This window comes from Cyphomyrmex costatus, unplaced genomic scaffold, assembly GCF_001594065.2.
Source record: "Cyphomyrmex costatus isolate MS0001 unplaced genomic scaffold, Ccosl1.0 scaffold67, whole genome shotgun sequence".
In the NCBI taxonomy this organism is placed as follows: Eukaryota; Metazoa; Arthropoda; class Insecta; order Hymenoptera; family Formicidae; genus Cyphomyrmex; species Cyphomyrmex costatus.
The window spans coordinates 175,600-190,360 of NW_017280233.1; the positions used below are offsets into that span (position 1 = coordinate 175,600).

At 41.7% G+C, this 14,761-nt stretch overlaps 1 protein-coding gene across 1 annotated transcript in view; it reads left to right on the plus strand.

Moving 5' to 3' along the window:
- Tdg (Thymine DNA glycosylase) overlaps positions 1 to 14,761 on the plus strand; it is a 110,101-nt gene that overhangs the window by 65,046 nt on the left and 30,294 nt on the right. Inside the window, exons 2-5 of the mRNA XM_018547665.1 lie at positions 2,808 to 2,875; positions 5,751 to 5,968; positions 10,212 to 10,528; positions 12,020 to 12,161. Of these exons, the coding sequence (XP_018403167.1) occupies positions 2,808 to 2,875; positions 5,751 to 5,968; positions 10,212 to 10,528; positions 12,020 to 12,161 (745 nt within the window). The remainder of the gene's footprint in view (positions 1 to 2,807; positions 2,876 to 5,750; positions 5,969 to 10,211; positions 10,529 to 12,019; positions 12,162 to 14,761) is intronic.

The following is a 14,761-nucleotide window of genomic DNA, read 5'->3' on the forward strand; positions in this document are numbered from 1 at the left end:
AACAACAAGTGATTAGTTACTTTCAGGATATAATTATATATCCGCGTATGTATGCGCAACGCCGTCTCCGTAATCTTTGCTATTTATAATCTCAATGGCATTCCCCGTTCTACCTCGCATATGGCAAATAATTTTTTGTCACTGGGTCTTCTTTTAAATGTCGTCGACGTAATTGTCGTCATTAAAGCTGCAGCTATTATATCTTTTCGTTTGCCACCCAGAAACGGTGAGTGATATTTTTAAAAACTGTTCGTTCGAACTAATAGCTTGCCTATCAAACGTAAAAATCCGCTCGCACATAGATAATTTAAGGCCGCATCACGCAGACTAACGCATAATCAACCACAGAATCAGAATCCTTCCTCTCCTCCAATTTCAGGAAAAACAAAACTTTTTGATTGGTTGATTTTATGTAAAAGTCTGTGCTGTGGTCATTATATTTGAATGTACATTGAGAACATTTTTGCTTAAAAATGGACGAAGCAGAAGATCCTGATAAAAAATATCAATCAGAATTCTAATTATTTCAAATTATAGGAATGAATCTCTGATTTTCAACTATAGAGTTCCAATCAGAATGTAACCAGACTCGTTTCCTAACGTATAAGGCAACGTTTTCTTGTTAACCCTTTGGTCGCATATAAAAATATGCATATGCGTTTATAGCCAAGGTGACATACTGTCGGCGATCAAGAAAGCTCTAAGAAACGATCAATCAAGATGTCGGTAATCTACATGGGAATAATAAACATGCACCGTAATCGCGGTGCACATGCTTGCCTTGCGCATTTTTAAAAGAGGCGCCAGCAGCAGCAGCTCAACAGTGTGCTTTGGCGAAAAGGTTAATTCCAGTTAAAGTTCAACCATGTTCCCGACGAGTGCGGTGGACTGACGATCAGGTATCGATGCTTCGCAACGTCGTCGTAACGACACGACACGTTCCTCGCTCGGCTACGCGCGATAATTAAGTGTCGCTCGACGACGCTCATCCCGCGCGCGCGCGCGCGGCCTCTAATATCGCGACCGTCCGATAATATCTGTAATCCGCGCAAAACGATTTCGACGCGCGTGGCAACGGCATGAGCGCGTAGTGCGCCTCATAATTAGTCGGCAGACAGAGGGACGCGCGGTGGAATAGAGAGAGGACGCGATCATAATTGCCGCTCGCGCGTCCGCGGCCGGGCACAATCAATTAAATGGTGCGCGCGTTCACCATCCGAGACGGAACAAGGCACCCTTCCTCCCCCTCTGTTATAAATCGACATTCCTTTTTTTTCCTCTTCGAATAATCCCTAATTGAGTGGTCTGCATGTATATCGAAAAGATAAATTTTGAAAAATCGACGTTGCGTCCGTGATAAATGCAAATTGCCCATCCGCAGGATTATCAGCGCAAACATTAATTTCCTAGAATTTATATGTTCTTGTTCGCTTTTTTAAAAAAAAATGTTCAAGTCCTCTAATAAAATAAACGACGCTATCGTGTAACCGTTAAATAAAATTGCGCGACGACGTGCGTTATCATTGCATCAGCATTGTATTTAAATTGTTAATGCGTCTCTTTATTACTTCGCCCGTGACGTAATCGAGATCGATACGTCGTACTGTTGAACGTAAATTAAATGATATTACTTTACACATCTTACTGTGCTTTCAACGGATTTTTTAACGTACGCAACAATAATTACTCTTCAATAACCGCCGCCGCCGCAACGTTTTTTAACTAACTTTGCACAACACTTTTCTCTCTCTCTCTCTCTCTCTCTCTCTCTCTCTCTCTCTCTCTCTCTCTCTTTAAATAAAATTAAAAACTGTATATAAAATAATTTTACGAATAAGCGCCATGTTACGTCACATGAACTAAAACTTATAAAACTTGTGGAGTCTTCATCCACTTGTCTTGTCTGTGTAATAACTTTAGGAAATACAGCAGCGGGATATTTGCGTGATAACCGCGTAAAGAAATTAATATAAAAAATAGAAAGTGTGACACGTATAATCCAAAATCGTGGCACGAGCGTGAACGTAAATTAAAGCGGAAGAGATTTACAATCCCTTTTTTGCTACCGACATAAATGAAAACATACACAAGAAACTATCTTGATAAAGGACAATCACATTACGGAAATTTTAATTAGAGAAAAACCGTTTCCGAGGCTCTTTCCCTTTTAAATGTGACAGGGAAGAGCTAACTAAAAGAACATTACAGCTAATTTGAAAATTAATTAAATTAAGTACCGCTTTCGTAATGGGTTTGTCAAATGTAATATTCGATATTTTCAATATCAAAGGAAAATTCGATAAAATGTTAAATTATGTTGGAAAAACGCTGACAAAAGGATATTGAAATAATACGTAATTAGCTCCTAGATTATTGATTGGTCGTTTTAATGAGAAGTTAAATTTACGAAATTATACGTACACATGCTTAAGATTGATTAAATAACTGCACGGGGAAATTACAGTAATCCCATTATCACTTTCCACATCGATTTTAACTATGCTGCTGCTGCACAATGCATACGTCCGACGGACATCGTTAAATCTTAAAAGATAGCTTATCATTAACTAGACAATCGAATAGTATTACCTGTTGCTGCGGAGCGGCGTACTGGTGATCCGAAATAACCGCGTCTGAAAAGCAAAAACATTTTACAATAAGTACAAAGCGTGAAGAAATATAATAGTAAAGTTAATGTATTTTTACAATTTTTATTCTTATTCAATCGATATAATTTTATATGTCACACAAACATTTATTATCTATAGAAAGATATATCTTACGAAAGTGCTCGTTTTTGTTTTCAGGTATCCGTCACCGGTACAGAATGGAGGACCAAATGGCACGACGACAATGAGTTGCGCGAGTTCTCAAGGTAAGAATAAAAAAATAGCCAGCTCGAGCTGAATATCGTGGTGACATTGGCGCGCGAATCTCGCTCTCTCCGCAAAAGATTCGAAAACAATTCCGCTAATTCAATATGCCGTGCAACATTCGCGCGTTCGTTGCATTTAATTACTACCGACCGCGTACAGGCGGAATAAAGCCGCCGCCGCGACTCGCAATAAAAGTGGAAAAAGAGAAAGAGAGAGAGAGAGAGAGAGAGAGAGCGCGCGCGCCACATGCCGGTGCTCATTAATTAGCGGGTCCCGAAAAAAATTGCCCGGCAAAATTTTCTTCCGATTAAATTAGCGTTGCATTAAATTTATTGGCTGAATTCTCTTTCATAAACTGGCGGGCGAGCCGATCGCGTGCGCGCGGTTCGCAACTTTCTCGCTCCCTCGCTCGCACGCACAGTCCTCATACGTGTATAATTTGCAAATATCAAACGTCGGGCGAATATTTGAAAATATTGACTCTGGTATTTTAGCCGGGCTGCGGCTCGGCTGGGCAGTCTCTCGGCGCGCAGAAGGGGGCAAAAAATTATCCGCCTCATGACGATTCAATATCGCGCGATTATCGCGGCAAAAGGATACTCAGAGAGAGGAAGGGAGAGGAAGGTATCGCGCGCGGGGATCGGATATAATATTAATTTTATATTTTTCGCTACTGTGTGACACAAGCCCGCGTGGAGAGAGAGAACGCGCGCGAACATGCGGTCGCGGCGACTCATACATGTACGCACGTGCGTGAGAGCCTGCAAAAAGCTCGTCCCCGCGTTTATTCGCGATTGCGAGCGAGCCATTAAACAGATTCGCATGGAATTTCATGACGAAAAAGGGTCGACGGGCGCTCGGAAATTGCGCGGAACGCGCAATCAATGAAAAAGCTTCATTTCAACGCGAGCTTATTACGAAATTAATTTTCATTATAATGGGATTCTCTTAAGTATCGCACGCCTTTCTATTTGCGATACTTTCGCCACGTAGGTACGGAAAACATCCGGATCTCGAGCTTTTTCAGGCAAATGGCAATTTCAATTTTTCCCATAATTTTGTTTTTTTACAACGATAAGAATCCTCGCGATTATTCGATTTGCAAGGAAAAGTCGTATATCTACTAGCGACGATAAAGCAAGCGAGTTTGAATGCCGTGTGTTGATATCACCGACGACAATTGGCGCGAAATTGTAAAAAAAATATTTCCCGAGAGCGATCTGGACAGGTTGGCGCACGTTATCGCCGATGCGTGTGGCGGGCGCACGACAATCGTGCCGAAATATACGCGCGGGGCAAAATCCGAGGCCAATTACAAACACGCCGTCTCACCGGGCTGTCAGTCATCAATCCGTGGAATATTTTTCTCTGGGTCAATTGAACAATTCTACGCGTCGTCGGACAGCGAGCGGATGGGCGCGAGTGGGCTGGGTTTTAATGTATTTGCCGTTACCGGGGGCTTTCAACGGCTAACCGGTAAATCTTCTGACGAGCGATTAACTCGTTTCTCTCGGTACTCCTCAGCTATTAAATTACCATCGACGATACCGCCGGCAATAAAACTTGTTCGGGGTGATACTAAACCGAGCGAAAGGTTGCGGTTCGGCCCAAGGATTATACAATAATCTTTTAAATCACTTAAAATGCCTCGTTTATTTATTCCCCATCAAATTATCGGCATTACTTTGAGAGCTTTATTAACGCGGCGACGCGACGTATTATAGAATTGATGGACAATGTCTTTAATGACGTTTCATTCTTTCATGCCAGCCAGCTGCTAGCATATATTCATTTTTATATCGGATAACTGTCTTCACACAGTTGCAGATGCAAAAAGTAGACAAGACCTCTCGTTAACGAGCAATTAAATCAAACGAAACACTAGATACGAAACTTTCGTCTCAGCCAATAAAAATTATTTCGAACTCGCGCTTAGCACTTTATTCGAGAAAGATTACTTTGCACAATCTTGTCAAGAATTATTTTTCATCGGCGATATATAGCGGTAAATTTTGTCTCGACGGGAAGCCGACGTGGGAGAAAGTTACAACTTGCCAGGCATTTTCCCTCGATTTTAAAGCCGTAGAAAAGATAAATTCGATCGTTTGAAAAAGTTTGCGAACAAATATCGAAAGTTCGAAGCGCACTTTGATTCAGAGCGGGCAAACCGCTTGGTATAGCTGTATCTAGCTCGAGCAGAAAATTCAACTGGTGCCTGTTTACCTGTAGCTGCCGCCGAGATTAGAGTTAGACTCTCGATGAGTCACTCATTTGCTCTCTCAGTTACGCGGAGCAAGTATACGACGAGATGAGTGACAGGAGTTCCTGCGCGAATTAATAGCGCGATAATTCGAGCTAGTTAACGTGTGTACGCGGGAGGAAAATAGAAGAAACACTTGGAAAATGATTAACGAGCCGTCACGGGAGTCTGATGTCTACGTTTGCGCCGAGGAACTAAAATTAGGCGAAAGAAGTCTCGCTCCTGCACCATTTATCACGACATGTTAATGTAACGTTAATACAAATATAGTGATTTAATTAGTATTCCTTTCGAGAGCATTAGTAAATTATTATATATAGGTAATTCACTCTTAAAGTTCGCTCCAACTTCTCAGTTCATTCTACAATCTTTTTTTCCATAACCCTTTACAGAGCGAACTCGGGGGGATGGGGAGTTATTATCGCGCGCGCGCGCGGCTATAAAGTGTTAATCACCGCAATAACGTGGCGGCGGCGGCACGTTGTCGCGTGAGAACATTTTTCGCTCCACGACGCTCGGGAGGCTCGAGAAGGCCTCCCGGGGCTGTCGGGACGATGAGAACACGAGCTCCGAAAATCTAAAGGGCGTCGCCCTGTCCTTGTCTCTGTGTGCAGGGGTGATGGTGAAGCAGGAGGCGAGGGACGACGGTTACGAGACGAGTCCGGACCTCGAGATGAGGAGCACCGGCGGTGACAGCAGTCAGCAGTATCACACGCCACTGACACCACACACGCCGCACACACCGCACACGCCGCACACGCCCCTCACGCCGATATCGGCGACAGCGCATCAACCCCAGCAGCCGGGCTCGACCGCCTCCGCCCTCGGACAGGTGAGTTTTTCATATTCGCCTACTACTACTCTGCTGCTGCTGGCCAAGCTACTCGTAATTTTATTACCGCGATGTCTCGAAAATAATCATATCGGAATAAGTGTCTTGAAAAAAAGATGTACCTTTCATATCGCAAAATCGTCACGTTTGAGGAACTATAATTCAGACGTTTTGCGGCTAAATTACAACGTTGAAATGTCGGGAATAATGCATATGCTTGCAGAATATGTATACATTCAAGTGATTGGTTGTAATTATGCCGAGGTTGCGTGTGATGTTCATACGGCATATTCTCAATCGATCTTATGTCAGAGTTTTGGATTATATGTAATATTTCATCTAATTTACACTAATGTAACAATCTAAAATTAATGCTCATATATATTCGATTATCTATACGTAATGAATATATAAAAATTAAAATCCTTGATATGTGTGTGTATATATATATATATATATACCATATATGATATATAATTCGAAACGATTAAATACTCTCTTTCGTAATAAAATAATGCTCGTGTAACGCATTGATAATAATATAAAATTTACTGTGCACGATACGATTATCTCGAAATTCTATAATGCGATAAAGTGCGCGATTTAAAATGTGTTGATCAGAGACGATCATATTTATAAACAAGAATAATAATTAAATTAGAAATAACGCATTCGAGATCGATAAGAGTCTTCGCGATCTTCAGAGCGATACTCGATAATCGATGAAGGAAAAAATATGTTATTACGTATAAAGGAAAAAAAAACGCACGTAAAACATCAAACTTATTAGCCAATAAAAAGCACAGACGATTCTCATTAGGAACCGTATTGGCGTATCTAGCACCTTGCAATCAAAATTACGAGCAATAAATTGCAATAAAGACGCACGCAATCGCCACTCCGGGATTTTCGCAATGCCGCGCGCGGCGATTTGCATTTTCATGTTAGTTTTACGATCTACTTACGCAACATTACCTCTGTTGCGGTACAATGAAAGCCGTGGATGGGCCGCGGTATTACTTATTTTCCACTTAATACGCGGGCGAAAGATCTCTAAACGAGTAGTTTCCGCGAATTTAGTTTATATCTGCATAATTTCTTTGATTGTTACACGATTATAAAATTTCGTGCAGAAATGTGCGATGAAAAAATTTCTGTTAATAAATATCATGGAAATATAATTTCAGGATGGTATTTCAGCAACAACGTTTCACGTTTTGTTCGATGAAAAATCCTTTTATATTTTTATATTGAAAACCGGATTCATTAATGAGAAAGTAATAAATATAAATAACCTTGTGATATATCTTGTATATGTATCTGCATCAAGAGGTACAAGATATAATTCACATATTACGCGCGAAAGAAATACAGAAAGGGGCGAGTTATATTGCATCCTTCCAGCGGCTTTTGGCTTTTTCACATTACAAACCGGCAAAATAAAAGCTTTGTGATTCGGTTGAATATTTTGACGGTGGTAATTTTCAGGGATTTCAATCAGAACGCACATTTTCCGCTCATGAATTAATTGCAGGTTGCCCAGCTCCCCCAATTTGGCTATCGGCGCTATCGCGCGCGAATTACAGAAATTTCATCCGATATTAAATTGCCATTATATCCGCAAAGTTGTTATCCGCTGTCGGGATCGATAGTCTTTTTCTCGAAAATTATCTCGTGACGTGACGACCGATCGATCTCGGTTTTACCGGCTCCTCATTTTAACGAATGAACGGCCGACGAGCGAAGCGAATTTCCGTTGATCGAATTGTTAACCGTGAACACGTCCCGGATTTATCGAGTTCGCATTATCACGCTCCTCTTTTCTTCATCCTATTTCACATTGTTTTACTTAACCCTTCCCTAAATTCTCTGACGTCCAATTGTTTCTACGTAAACGAGCCAGATACTCCAAGTATAGACTCCTTTTCCCGAGACAATCGAAGAAACGAATAGCCGTCTATAGAGGGGACTATAGAGCGAAATATATACCTTTTTCAATTTCTCTACATATTAATTTTTGTATATATGTATAATTGTTGTTCTCTTTTGAATGCGACTCAATTATTACTTGAGGAAAGACAGACGAAAAGTGGAGATAGATAAGCGGAGGTGTAGTGTACGTTTGCCTTTATTTATTATCACAACGGCGCGACGGATATTTTTCCCGAAACGTATAGATTAATGGCTCTTCAAATCGATAAACAAACATCCTTTGCGCAATGTCTCGCAATAAAAATCTTCTATATTTACCTATTTTTTAACGCAAATATTGTGCTTTAACATCGTCGGATAAAACAAATCTGTGCGTTACATTCGCGACACTCGCCACGGTCCTTTTGTTCGCAAATAATAACAATGGAGCATGCGCGCACGTATGTTCTTATCGTGTGTGGAATATTGTCGGTGACTTTCGAGCGAAGCCAGAGCCCTGTGTGAAAAAGGGTAGGGTAGGGATAACGCGTTATCGGTAACTACCAGTCAGTGCAGCTCTTATCTTCGCGGGATTTCGACCTCGATTACGCAGGGTTATCAGCGGGTCAAGAGCGCGGCTACACCGACTGGAAAGACCATACAGTCAGGTCGAAAAACGAGGGTTATGTGTGTTGCGATAAAAAAAAAAAAACTCTCTCCATCGGATTCTCTTATGCTTTTATTTCCGTGGGAGTCGAAAAAGCAACGAGATCTTTTCCCCGAGTGAACATTAAATACGGCACTGTTTTTCTTACATATTTCTGAATGAAATTAAACCCGGGATGGATGTATAGACGTTGCATTTCCGCAAACTGCACGAAATATTCTGCATCCGCATTCGTTAAAATGAACAAATGATGGTGAAATCATTTAAAATTAAGAGTGGTGAATATATACGAATATTGATACGCTAAATTATCGCATTATTGACAGCCTTCAGAATACAATAACGGCTTGTTGAATAATTTCTGATTTCATCGGACGGGATAGCGCTTGAAGCATTTATTTTAGTCCACGAGATATCGGATTTTTGCGCGAACGTCGAAAAGAGTCAGGGAACAAAACGTCGCATGGATACCTGTCGCGTTAATCATCTAATACCAACCTCGTTAATATCGCCATGACAAAACTCTATCGACGTAAGGAACTTTCCAGATAATTTGACCTCCTTTATATTACCGACTCACATCTTGTCAGATATTCAATTCTTACAGAGCTTGTCACTCATCCAAAGCAATTAGCTTATGTATAGCCAACCTGTAACGAACCTTCCTCTATTTTTTTTTTCTAATTTCATATTCAAAAAGAGGCAGAAAATCACTGAAACCTCAGTTGATTTTAGCTAATGCAAAAAGCAGACGGTACAAAAAGTGCAACGGGAGAAGAACGGTGATCGCGTCAGTCCGTAACACGCGCAATTTGCAAAAAAAAGAGACACAGCTGCACATTTTACAACCGCGAATGGCTGATACGTTGTACGTGGCCGCGTATTTTCGGTCCATGTGGCAATTGCGCTATTACTATTTCCCCAAGGGCATCACGAGAGACAGAAAGAGAGAGAGAGAGAGAGAGAGAGAGAGAGAGAGAGAGAGAGAGAGAGAAATATACATACATATAACGCCGGCTGGGGTACGTACGTTTTATGATCGCCACTGTACGTGTCCGTGATCGTCGGTACATGTTTTACGTCGGGATTGTACGTGCTCAGGAGAAATTTCATTTTTCCGCAGCCGACCACCTGCGAAACTTGCGAACGCGACGAAAAATTTCGCGGCGTAATTTCGAGGTAGAATTAAATTAGGCTGGAACATCAGCCGTCATCGCGATTCGAGATATCACAAGGATAATTCGCGGCGACTGGTGCGCCAGCATTTTTCTTTCTTTCGCCCGCATGTATTACTCGCAGAAAAACGCGAGAAATTCGGTCAGTAAATACGGTAATATGGTCTACCTTTAATACCGCAATGAAGAAATATCCGCATCGGAATTTATCGTCAAATATTTCAATTTTTTTATAGATTATAAAAATGCAAGTCTATCCTACGAATTCTTAATTTCGAATCAAGCTGCCCCCGCGAAATGGAATTATTCAACGAAGAAAGCATGAGGAAACAGAACACTTTCTCTAGTCTTCCTATCTCCCGTCCTTGATCTCTAGCACTTCCATTTGGATACGGAAGTCCCAAAATCCCTGCATTATCCCGGCGGACACGACGGCGCCGAATATGATAAGCTCGTATCTACCGACGTCTGCTGACATTCTCTTTTTCAGGTCGCGATAAAATGCGAGACGCCAGTGGACCCATATTCGTTTGTCGACGAAGAGATGTCGATGAGTGGTATGAGGACGGCGAGCAGTCCAGGCGGCGGCGGCGGCGGCGGCAATCCTGAGAACATGACGTGTCCGGGCGGCGCCCAACCTGGGCTAGGTACACCCACGTCGACGCCGCCCGGGGCGCTGCCCGGGCCACAACATCATCAGATGAATCTTGTGATGAACGGCGCCGCCGGCGTCAATCCGCAGCTGGCGCATCAACCGAAGAAGCGAGGCCGCAAAAAAAAGTCGGAGATGATACTCACCCCCGAGGAGTAAGAGTCTACCATATATAATCAATTGCAATTGTCAACGACTGCGATTATACTGACTTTGTGATTCTAAATGCAGTCGTGCGCATCTTCTTGCTTTTACGTCAAGATTATATACCCCCTTTGTTATAATTCAATTACATGCTTGCGTAATTGTAACGTAATTATATGTATACACGTATTTTATACACGAGACGAGGCTTGTCTGGTAAGACTCGCTATTTAAGAACCATTTTAATTCAACATTGTAAAAGCCCAAATATCGTTCACGAGAGTGAATACAGTTTAAAAAGGCGCGACGTCAAAATTTATTTACGGTTTCAAGGATGAGCATCATGCTTTCTTCACGCATGGTTTATGTATCAACAGAAGGAATTATTATAAATAACACTATACGCAATCATTCAATTTTCGTCAAATTAAGTTCAGAATTTACAATCTATAGTGGAAGAAGTAACAATAATATTATAATTATTATAACAAGAGGGTGTTAATGAGTAGAAAGAAAAGCGGAGCTGAACGCGCGGACTGGTCACGAAGCCGCGACTCGATATAACTAGAGTTAGTTATATATTTGCATGCAGCCACGCGGTTAAAAATATCCGCTCTGCTAACAATGTCCGTCTGACCGGGCACCATGTTGCTGATCCGATAGGATCTTCAGTTGCGCTTATTTTTGTGAAGCCGGCCGAAAACTTAAAAATAGTTCCGCATATTAGGAACGTAACACGATCAGATGCGTGCCGCTATTACGGAGATACGTCAGGAGATAACGCGCTCATTAAGACGTTATAATTGAGGATCTTAAGAGAGAATTATTCGTACCCTCTTGACACCGGTATGTCTATTTAATTGAATACCCTCCCTAGCTAAACACAAAGGCCCATTATGCTAACGTATAAATATTCTGCTCCGTCCCCTATCATTTTTTACGAAATCGCGCACTACTACTGTTGCATAAAACTTGAAAGGAAGAACGCGTAAATACATTAATTAGCGTGTTCGGTCATCTATTGTACATTTCATTGCAGAACTACGCTAATTAACATTTTCTTTTTTCACACAATGCTTGAACTCACGTTAAAATTGATTCGCGTTCATTAATACTTATATCCAAAAATTATTTTCATGTTTTATTACCTGAGTATGTCTCGTTTAAAAATAAAGAAAATATAGAGCCCGTAAATTGCGTTTTGCCATCGTCATTTTATCTCGCGAGATCCGAGCTTATTCATCCGTGTATTCTTCCCGACGACGTATTCACGACGGCTTACAAGTCCCCGGTCGATAAAACGTTACATTGTGTTACAGTGTTACAAATCGAAACGCGGAGTGTCCAAGACGAGTTCGTCGGCGCGCTTGACAAAAAACAAACGCGGAAAGCCCTGCCGATCGAGAGAAATAGTTGCGCGCCTTTCGCTGAATCGTATGACACAGCATAAAGGAATCCAGCGTATTATTAAAGCCCTCTGTATCTACTTTTTTCTCTTTCAGAGCGGAACTCGCAGAGGCCAAGAAACGTGCAAAGACGTACAAAGAGAGGAAGAAGCACGACAGGTTCGACGGCATGCCGGAAGAGGAAGTGAGCAAACGCGTTCTACCGGACCACCTTACAAACAACCTTGACATTATTATAGTAAGTCCACGTATAATTATTTCTAGAGACCCCTCTCAATAAGAGTTTGGACACGAGCCGAACTTTTGTGTGCAGAGTAGTAGTTTAATGACAAAAATTTGCGAGAAAGAACATACATTGACTGTTTCTATCTCTGTTCTGTTATATTTTTTCTCGTCTATCTCTCACAGAAATTAAAACACGACTAATCAAAAGTGGCTTCCCTGTTGCGTTCATTAGAGGATCTCTATAATTATATTTCATGTTCATATCGAGTGAATATGACCTAAACTGATCCATGACTTATATGTTACCACTGTTCTTTATCATATATCAATATTGCGTCATCTTGTCAAGTCGTGTAAATTTCCGGAGAACATTCTATATACCACGTATAAGCGCAGCTATAACTTTACATTAAAGGTGCTTTAGACAGCTAACAATAGTTATACATGCAGAATACCAGATAGAGCACGCGCGCGTTTCAAACGGATCATCCGCAGTATCGATAAATTGAATTATTCGCGAGGTTGTCGCGGAACATCTCACGCTAAGTAAGCGATGTTCCACTGCCGAACGGCAATAATAATTCATTAAATCGCGTTGTAACACTAACAACAATAAAAACGTCAATTTCACCGGCTCACGCATTTCTACCCCGCGTATACGCGCCGCGCGGCACGTAATTTATAGCCCGGCATATATATCGCGGCCGTGCGTGTCATTTGTAATGCCGCATTACCAATGCGCCGCGATGTCGTTCTTGATCGAATGACGGTAATTAATCCGAAACGCGCGTGGCACGACTCGGCTCGGCTTTAACCAGCGCGAGAATCCATCTTGGAGTCACCGCCGCGCGAAAACGCGAGGATTCTCTGCACGCGGCAACGACAAATGGCAATCGCCGCCTCCACAACAGCCGGCCTAATCGCTTTAATGATCCGTGTGCGATTCGGTTATCACGCCGGTCATTGCGTTTCGTGAAAGAGAAGCGGAGAAAACAAGAGAGAGAGAGAGACTCGCGAATATCATAAATTCCTCAACCTAAAATTCCATCACTTTTCCCTGATTTCTAGGTAAAATTTCGAGCGTGTGTATTTTGGTTCCCACCCGATGATTTAGAATATTTTGTTGAGAAATCAATTTAACAATGTAAATTATTATTGAGTGCTTGCATTTTTAATTATTAAGTTGGTAGTATTTCAAAATTGCGCAAGTGTGATGAACGTATTAAGTTTTTTTAAGATGAAAATGTTTTATTTTGCACAAATCTGATTTTGCCTCATTTCCCTGACAATTTCCTGATTTCCAGTTTTGCGGCAACCCTGAAATTGCTTAACCACTGCAACCAGCTTCGCCGATGTTAGGAAACTTAAATCTCGATTGACTAGCCGTCTTTTTGCGAAACTAGAGAGACTTAACGGAAAGAACTAAATGTAATTAGAGGTTAAACTTAATTGACACGATGAAACCAACAACAAGTAAGTTATTGATTGTTCAACAGCACGAGAAATAGTATAATATTTTCAGAAATGAATCAAAGTTATTCTGGTAAAATGGAAGAGTATCGTCAGAATTGATAAGTCAAGTTGTCCGTCAGTCATTCTGAATTCGTCGGCGGCGGATAAAGAATCGACATTGCGATCGATGGAAAACAATTTCGGACGATTCTACGTACGTGTCATTTTCGTCACCGCGCGTTAGCGTGATCTTTATTGAATGCAAGCGAGAGAATGGGAATTACGTTCTCGTTACAAACGCGACAACCCGCCGCGCGCGCGTTGATCGATCACCCGATACCGGTGTAAACGGGTATAAACAGTTTAACGGGTGAGCATCATGGTCATTACGAGTGATTGTTATAATCCGATATGCGGCCGTCGTTATCAAAATTGGGGTGACTTAAATGACGGAACCGAGAGGCTCGTAACGATTTCAGTATTTTAATCGTATCACAACATCCCCGCAACGTAGCTTGATTTATATTCAACCCCCGATTCTCTTTAGAATAATGAAATTGTCATATTTTTGACAGCGTGCGCGCAATTATGTAGTATTACGATGAGTGAGAGCGTATTATTGAAGCAATTTGTCGATTAATTTAGTGTACAAGTATTAAAAATTTAATTAGTACGTTCTCTCGCTGTCTGTATACATCTCTCATGGTACAGAATAATTCCAATAAGCTGAATAGATTCTAAAACTTGTTGAACCCGCGATCACGAGTCGTTTCAATTTTGCAATACGCGTAATTGATGTCTTTTCGTAATTGAAGTTTTTTCAAGCATTCGAAATGTCGTGAAAGAAAACTCGAGATCATCGTTGTAAGAAAAGAGCACGTGTTTATCGCAAAATAAGGCACGAACGCTGTCGGCCATTTTCATTCGGGGAGTCTGTTAACGCGCGCTCCACGGTCCATATTCATATATTACCCGAAACGAGTTGTCACCGTGGTCGATCATCCGTCAAGCGGTGTAAACGCTTTAACGGGCCGTGGGCAATTCGGTTATTACGCCCGACGTTGTAATCGAACGCAGCGGGACACTGTTCGCTGCTCCCCATAGAATGCACCCCCTGGTGCACCCCCAGCGCGACCACCTCTCACCCCCCCCCCCCCCCCC